Source organism: Lissotriton vulgaris, chromosome 2_1 (genome assembly GCF_964263255.1).
Source record: "Lissotriton vulgaris chromosome 2_1, aLisVul1.2, whole genome shotgun sequence".
Lineage (NCBI taxonomy): Eukaryota > Metazoa > Chordata > Amphibia > Caudata > Salamandridae > Lissotriton > Lissotriton vulgaris.
Genome location: NC_141687.1, coordinates 12701631 through 12710618, shown reverse-complemented (window position 1 = coordinate 12710618; position 8988 = coordinate 12701631). Strand labels below are relative to the sequence as shown.

At 48.4% G+C, this 8988-nt stretch overlaps 1 protein-coding gene across 1 annotated transcript in view; it reads left to right on the top strand.

Annotated features, from left to right (window-relative positions):
* The first annotated feature begins 3824 nt into the window (after window positions 1-3824).
* The window catches only part of LOC147729455 (CD5 antigen-like), a 335364-nt gene continuing 330200 nt past the window's right edge, over window positions 3825-8988 (top strand). The window contains exon 1 of the mRNA XM_086954324.1: window positions 3825-3888. Coding sequence (XP_086810450.1) covers window positions 3825-3888 — 64 coding nt within the window. The remainder of the gene's footprint in view (window positions 3889-8988) is intronic.

Sequence of the window (8988 nt, the reverse complement as noted above, 5' to 3'; positions counted from 1 at the left end):
ACAAACTAACTCCAGCAATATAACATCACAATCCTCAGAGAGGCACAGAAATGGAGTGAAAACCCAGTAACCCTGAGTAACAAGTTTCAAGTTTCAAGTCCTGCAAGAACAAGAGGATGACAGAGACCCAGTAGTGGGTCAGTGGGAGAAGATAAAAGAAACAGCAACCTAAAGCTGGCAGGAGTTACTGGGTCTCAATAAACACCGACAAAAAGAATGGATCTCCCCAGAGACTCTCTGCGAAATCCAACAGAGAAAGGAAAAGAAAGCTGCAGTCAACACCAGGTGAACTAGAGCAGAAAATGCGAAAGCCAAAGGCAAATACACCAAAATCAACAAGGAAGCGAATTGAAGCTTATGAGCAGATAAGCGAAGATTCATCATTGGTCTTGTCACCGACACCCAAGAAGCAACAAGCCATGGAAACTAGAAATAACTCTACAACATCGTAAGCCAGAAAGACCTGTTAATACAAAGCTGGGAAGACAATCATGTGTAACGAAGGCCAACAATGAAGATTGGTGAAGCACCTTGAAGAACTGGCAACCAGCCCATGCCATAGTCTCCACCAGATATAGGGCCAGCTAACAAGGACTTTCCAATCGACTGCAGCAGACCAACCAAGGAAGAAATACGGCAAGAGGGTGCATAATTATGACTACACAATTCCCTGCCTAATTCCCTTTTATAGGAGAGATTGTCTCCTTTAACAAAAAGTAATAAAGGGTAATATCCATTAAGATGCCTATTTATTTAATTACGCAAGACCAAAGTGCATCATACAATATAAAGTGCATTGCGTAATGGTAGATGTGTTGTGTACCTTAAGCTGCCTTTCCGATTTGATGCTCTCTCCCTGTTCTTCTTTGATATCCCTTTTGCCATAATTACAGTGTTTCTCGCCCCTGTAAATCTGGCTTTGTTCAAACCCATCCAGTTTTTTTCAAAATTAAAGAACATGAGTTTGAACTCTCCTTTTGTTGGGGTTTGCTTCACCCCCACACCCTTGAATTACCCATCAACCCCCTGGTGAAGGATTGCCTGTGCTTCCCTCCCTACCCCAACTTTGACTAGATGCCATTGTGTTGCACCCCTTCTGCTTTCAACCTTGCACTCTTCCACAATTGGATTCCAGAGTGTCCCTCCTCTCTGCAAAAATCTAACATGGTACATAAGGTCTAAACTGCTACCAATTTTAGAATTCTAATTAGACAATTACATAAGAAGTGATCTAATATCAGAAAATAAAAGGAATTGGCCCTTGGCTAAGACTTTAAGTTTGGCTTGTTGGGCTATCGATGCCTGGGCACCCTTAAATAAATCAATCATTTCCACAAATTCTCTTCATTGCCATGAAGTTACTGCTGACATATGAGAAAAGATGTTAGATTGGAATACTTCTGGAGTTGAAAAAGTTCTCTTTGCTGTGGCCATGCTTAACACCTTAGCAGCTATGGAACGTCCAGCTCCAGTGCTGGACGTTCCATTGCGCAGGTGCAGTTTGAACGTTCAACGGCCGACGGCAGCACTACGGAGGTAGTGGTGCCGTCGGCCGCTGAACGGGCGCAGCACTTAAGGTGTTAATATAGAATCCTTAATGCGATAGCATGCAAACTCCATAAGTATTGTGCAGGGGTATTTTGCATTTGCATGTCTCTGAGCTGGTACCCTATGAGCTCTCGTAATTGTTAGATCCCCCTCCAGGTCTGCCATAGTTTTTTTCAAAGGTGACTCGTCCATTTCATTACTCGAATGACCTCACAACCCGCCGGAATGCTCACCAATCACAGGTTAGAGCTTCTATTATAGTTCTCTAAAGCCTGTATCTTGTTCTCGATCTGATGTTTGCTTTTCTCCAGTTGGATTAGTTTCTGCATACTGGCCACCTTATCCTCTAAATCTGAAATATGATTCTCAGCCTCTTTCAATCTTATCGGGGTGAAGGATATCATTTCCACCAATTTTGACAGTCGTTCAAGGAGCGTTGCTATTTCTTGTGCTTGTGATGCATTCAAGTCCCTGCTTTCTCTCAGTATGGAAGCAAGCATGCTTTTCACTGATTTTCCACCATCTTCTATCTCTGCTGATTCTTATGTTAGGCTTTTGTCCTGTATACTCACTCCTATCTCTAAGGAGGAAACATGTGTACCTTTGAAACCTTTATACTTCGAAGAAGTGGAGGTTGTAAGCCGGCTAATTTGAATGCAAGCGGCCTTGAACGGGGACTAGTTATTCTGGTGGTTACTGCTGTCTGCGCCTGAACTCGGGCCGGGGTCTGGGTCTGGACTAGAGTAAGGGACTCATTTATGAGGTTTTGCCGTAGGGAGGTGCAGCAGGCCTTTTTGATACGCTTATGGCAAGAGTCTTTTCCTCTTTCTACGTGTGCTGCAGAATGCAGCCCACATAGAAAAATGAAAAACGAGGAGAATCAAGATATTTCTCCTCGTTGCGCCTCCCTTACTCCGCCCCATGGGAGGCATATGCTTTTGGTGCTGCCTCAGATTTACGATTTCTCATAAATCTGGGACTGTGTCAAAAGGCCATGGTTGTTTCTGGGAACGCCCCCAGCAACACCTACTGCAGTCTCCTTTAATGCAGAACACTGGGTTAAAGGGACTGATATTGATCAGGCAGCATTAAGTCAAAAAAAGTGGCACCACGGAACGTCACAAAAAGTGATGTTCCGGAGGTGCAAGGAGTCTCATGAATGAGGCCCTAAATGTTTGAGGGGCCGCCAAGGTTTCAGATGCGTGGTACTCGGCAGGACTGCTCCTCTTCCAAAAGCGCGGCCCACTAATCTAACAGGAAATGAGCTCGACCTGCCCGACTCCTCGATGCGGCGGCCTCACCTTGTTTGGGTTGGAGCAGCACAATTCAGCTGTCCAGCAGCCGCCCAGCAACGCTGCAGCAGCTGCCCAGTAGCAATCCAGCAGCAGTCCAGCAGGCCAGAGTTCCTGCCACTTTATAGCCTCTTACAGCGACTCCTATCATCTTATTCTGTTTTCTATTAGTGGTTTTGAGGCAGCTACATCAGTAATGCTCTTTGATAATCAGCTTGCCTCGCCCGCTTAGGCCCCTTGTATCTTCCACATTGGTCTTCCTCACCGGCCTGTACTCAACTTTCTTCTCCCCCTTCAAGGACTTGGGAACTAAAAAAAACTCCTCTTGGTATGTATGTGATGGCAGCTGTAGCAATTGGCTGCTGGCTTCTGGCTTCTAGGGGACGGTGTGGGAGCTAAGGAGCACTAACGGCAGAGTGCATGGGAAAAGTCTGCTGTCATTGCCCCATGATGGATTGACTCCATGGGCTCTAAGATCTGAGGCAGACCCTTGTCTCCAACCCACACATAGACATGAAGTGCTGAGACTGAACTCACATAGTGCACGCCCTACAGCACTGGGCACTCTTGACTCTGATGCTCCAGGGACACGGGCTCAAATGCGAGTCATTAACCCCCCTCACAGACTAGAAGCAGAGGGTCTCCACTCACACACCCTACAGCACTGTGCACTTTTGTCTGTGATGCCCATGCACAGATGGACTTAAATAGACTCACATGTGAGTCATTAATACCCCTCTTAGACTAGAAGCAGTGGGTCTCCTCTCATATACCCCACAGCACTAAACACTCTCACCATCACCCTATGTGTCCAGGTCACTAGGATTGCACTAGGGCAGAAAAGGAGACATTTTAACCTTTAGATAAAGAATAACCAAAACTATGTAATCTATGATGTAATCAATTGAGAGTAGCTAAGGAACAAGTGCAACTGTGACATACTGAATAATATTGACAACATGTACCCTTCTTTCAGACCTTCAAATGTGGGGGCACATTGTGTTCCTGTTACTTGCCCTGAGGGTGTCCGCGTTCTGTCCTGATTGTGGTGAGTGCTGTTTGTCTAACTGGTTAATGACACTGTCTGATGATATTGAGTTTTGTGCAGCAAAAGCATTTGGAACCATGTATCCCCTCCAGAGCACCAGAAAAAGCAGAAAGAGTGCTTGATAGCTTGGGAACAGAAAAGTGCAACTGCGGGTGTGACAAATGATTGCATAGCGACTTTGTTCAACAACATATAATGTACCACAGTTAAGCCTTGTTAGACCTGGCATCTTTGGCGTGGTTTCCCCTGTCTTTTTGGCCTCTACCTCCTGTATTTTTGATGTTGTTCTGGATTTCTTTTTTGCTGGTTTAGATGCTTTGGACACTCTGCCGCTGCTGATCAGTGCCAGAGTGTAAGTGCTCCCTATGTAAATTGGTATGATGATTGGATATACATGATTGGCATATTTGTATCACCACGAAGTCCCTAGTAAAGTGCACTGGGTGTGCAAATGCTACTAATGGGCCTGCAGCACTGATTGTGCCACCCACATGAGTAGCCCTAAAATGGTGTCTCGGGCCTGCCACTGCAGTGCCTGTGTGCAGTCTAGGAACTGTCATGTCCTCCTGGTCAGTGTCCCCACTGACCAGGCCTAACCCTTCCCTTTTTGTGCACATTAGTCACCCCTATGAAAGGCCCAAGGTACCCCCCTGGGCAGGGTGCAGTGTATGTAAAAGGTAGAGCATGTACTAGTGCAGGTGACATGCTCTAGTAGTGAATTACAGCCATTTTCGTTTTTCACTATTGTAAAGTTATCTTGCTCCATAGGTTAACATGGGGGATGCTGGCTACAGTGGCTACCAGCATTTCTTCCCATAGGAACAAGATAGGACATAAGAGTCTGGTATCCCTGAACTCAGAATTGAATAGCACATCTTTTAGGAAAGGTTGTTTTTGAATCCTGTGTTTGAGAACAGCACTTTTAGAAAGTTGCTGGTCTCTTGTCTGACCTTCCTGTGTGCCTTGGCCTGTTTCTGTATTGACTGTCTGGTTTGAGAATGACAGGGGCTGGGGATTCCCCAGGAGGCTGGCTGAGTCAGCCCTAGGCTGATTGACTGCATTTGCAACTTGAGTGGTGGGAGGAGATAGCACCTGGGCCTGAATAGGGCTGTGCCTGCCTTCCACAATGCTGGCTCCACCTCCTGCTCACTTTGAAAGAAAAGAAGAAGCCAGGAAAACAAAGTGCTCAAGAAACACCCAGAAATGGTTCAGACCGGGCTCAGGGCCCACATGCACAAAGAGAAGAAATACTTTTAGAGGTATAAGTACAGGACCCCTGACAACAGAAAATTAGATCATCCTGGAATCAAGAAGGAACCTCTGCCAAGGAGAAAGCAGAAACTGAAGAACGAAGATTGTCCAGCTGTTACTCTGCTGGATTGCCCTGCTGTGGCTTTGCTGCCAAGGAGAGGACAAGGACTTGTCTTTGTGCTGTGTCCCCTTGCTTGAAGGAATCTCCAAGGTCCTGAGAAGAGCTGGCTCCCTGTTCTGAAGTCCCAGGAACAAAAGGACTTCACCCCCAGTTTCCCCTGATGTCTACTGAGAGAGTTCTGTCCTTCCTGGCGTGCGTGGCCCATGTGTGGTGCCTCTGGAAGTTGTACCTGTGCTGGGAAGCTGGAAACCAAGGTTCGAGAGACTTTGCTACAGAAAAGTTATTGCATCGCTCGCTGCGGGGCGCATCCCCAACAGTGCGAGGAAATTCCTATCACTACGAAGGTCGAGATCATGGCAGCGCCTGTTGCCACTGTCAGAGCCGTCGCATCCTTCCTTTGTGGGATGCACCCGATCGGTGCGGGAAGCCTAACATTGCTGCGAGTATCCTCGCTGGGCCTGTCGTCGCTGGGTGAGATCTCCACACCGCCTGCTTGCGGACCACATCACGTCGCTGCGAGAGTCATTGCCAAAGCCATCGCATCGAGGAGCTGCGAGAGAGAAGATCACCGCTGGTCCGCGCATCATCGCCCCGGAGATCGTCGCAACTCCAAAGATCGTCGCGTCGTGCCTTTGCGAGAACAAACTTCCTACGGAACCTACGAACCGGAATCCATACAAGTGGCCTTCCTCCCCATACAGACCAGATTCATCCCAACACGCCCGCTGCTGCAGCCGGGCTGTCGCATCGCCTCCCCAGGGTCTCAGGAGCAACGCATCGCCTGTTTTTCACCACACCAGATTCTGCTTTTGGAACTTTGTCGCAACTAAAGGTACTGTGTCTGCAACTGTGAACTTTTCACGCAACTGTGGATTCTTTTATCGCAACCTAAAGAACATATTATTTCAACCTTAAGAACTCTTTCGAAACCATATTCTTGAACTATGTATGTTGGATTTTTGTCGTTTTGGTCTTTTGTAGTTTAGATTAAATACCTTTATTTTTCTAAACTGTTGTGGAGTTAGTTTGTGGTGTTTTCACTGTGTTACTGTGAGTGTTGGTACAAATACTTTACACATTGCCTTCTGATTAGCCTTGACTGCTCGTGCCAAGCTACCAAGAGGGTGAGCAGGGGTTATCTCAGAGGGTTTCCTCCTTGCCCTGACTAGAAGCAAGGATCCCTATTTGTACAGTGGTACCTACCTCTGCCAACTAGAGACTCCAAGTTCTAACATTGTTGGTCAGCGGTGGGGATTTGAAGTTGTATTTGTACTAGACCCACAGTGATTGGGGACATCACTAGTGAGTGCAGACCACTACGCAACTGCATACTACTGGTTTTGATTGTTGATTCTATTTTTGAGTAACTCTTCCAAGCATCATGTCTGAGAATGGGAAGGCACCCAATAAGGAGGCAGAAGTAGAGTTGGAATTTGTCATTGGGTATTTGTATTCATACAAAGTTGAGCATCTTAGGAAATTCTGCCACGAGTGTGAGTGCCCCAGAAAGACCGCCTACAGGAAGGAGGAGCAACAGAGAATCTTGAAGGCCCATTGGGAGGCACAAGAGGGAAATGATGATGTGGATACCGGGAATGGTTTTCAAGTTACAGATCTGTCCAGAAAAGGCAGCGGAGGAGAGCAAAAATGCCCACACCTTGGAGGAGAATAAATTTCTTTTGGCTCATGAGTTGAGCATGAGAGAACTGGATCTTAAAGCCAAGGAAGTGGATGCCAGTTGAAAAGGTGGCAGCGCCCAGCCAGTGCATGGGGGTAAAGTATATATTCCCAAGGATCTGGTACAGAATTACAATAGGAGTGAGGATATTTATGCCTGGTTTACGTCCTCTGAGATTGCATTAAGGATGAATGGCGTGCCTGAACAATATTGGAGGGCGGGCCTGTGGAAACATTTTGAGGATTCTGGGAGGAGTGCTCTAGAGCTCTTAGAATTAGCAGGTACCATGACCTACCCCAATATGAAGGAGGCCTTATGTCTCAGGTATGGACTTACTCCAGAGCAGTACAGACTGCAGTTTAGAAATTCTAAGAAGAAAGAATCTGAGACTTGGATGGAGTGTGTGAATTTGTACTCGTGTGCACTGGAAGGTTGGATGAAGGGCAGCAAAGTAACTGATTTTAAGTGGTTGTTGCATTTAATCAGTTGGGAGCACTTGAGTAGTCTTTGTGTTCCAGAGCTGCGCCAGCATCTTTTAGACAGCAAGCTGACAGACCCCATTGAGCTGGCTAAGGAGGCGGACCGCTGGACCAGTACCAGGGTCCACAAAGGAATTGTGGGTACCACAGCCAAAGGTGGGCAGGGTCCCCAGCAGAAGAGTGGGGGGGACAAGGGCAATCAAAAGGAGTCCACACCAGCGCCCCAGAATAGTACCCAGGAGAAGGAATCCCAACCCCCCAAAACTAGATAGCCATGGCCCCCTTGGGGCAGGCGGGACTACAGAGATCCCAGGGACAACAGAGGTCCCCCTACCTGGTTTCACTGCTATGAGGTGGGACATGTTATCAGCCGGTGCCCCCAGCGACCCCCAGCACCCACTGGTGCTCCAGCCCCAGGGTTAGCAAGTGTAGTTTTGGGGGGGGGATCTGGTTTCCATTGGGGAGGTGGGGCTAGCAGTTATGTCCCTTGGCTCTTTAGGAGCCCAAGAGATGGTTCAAGAAACCTTACAGCCCATGAACACTAAGAAATGTGGGCAGAAGGTGACCGTCAATTGGAGGCAGATAGAGGCTCTGAGAGACACGGGGGCCAGTGTGACATCCGTGAGGTGTCAGTGGGTGTCTGAAGAGCAGTGTATCCTTAATGTACTCCGCCCTGTAGTTGCAGCTGATAGTTCAGTGCGCCTCTGCAAAGTGGCACGTGTTCCCTTTGAGTGGGGGGGAGTCTCTGGTCTTTTGGAAGTTGTTGTCAGTGATGCCTTGCCTGTAGACTGTCTGCTAGGTAACGACCTGGAGAGTTCTCCATGGAAGGATGTAGGACACCAAACTAATTTGGAGATGTTAGGGTTGCCTGCGTGGATCTGTGTGACCATGCGTGTTATGGCAGCCAGTAGGGGTGATTCAGCAGAACTGGAGCCTGAAACAGTGGCCCAGAGACCTGCCAGGAGAGGACAGGGAAGAGGGCGTGGGAAACCAGCCACAGCTGTTCCCACGGTCCAGGAGGAAGCAGACCCTGAAGGGGATGCCCTAGAACCTACAGGGGAACAGGTAGCCGAACTGGGCGACCTACCTGAGCTGACCCATTGGCAGCAAGAAGGTGGGCCCTCCAGGGAGGAATTCTGTCAGGAGCAGAAAGAGTGCCCGTCCCTCGTGGGTTTGCGGCAGCAGGCTGCAGACCAGGCAGCAGGTGGAGCGGCCAGAGATCACTCCATCTACAGGAAGGATGACTCATTATATAGCGAGCCTATGTTTGCTGAGCCTGGTGCAGCCCGTGTGCTGGTGGTACCCGCGTGCTTCAGGGACTTCCTACTGGGGCTGGGTCTGGCTCATGACGTGCCTCTTGCAGGACATCTGGAGCAAGACAAGACCCTAAACAGGCTTGTCACCCACTTCCTCTGGCCCCAGATGAAGAAGCACGTTGGTTCCTTTTGTTGGTCTTGCAAAACATGTCAGGCCAGTGGCAAGACTGGAGTGAAGTACAAGGCACCCCTCCAACCCTTCCCTGTGGTGAGCACCCCTTTCGAGCGGGTGGGCATCGACATAGTGGGGCCCCT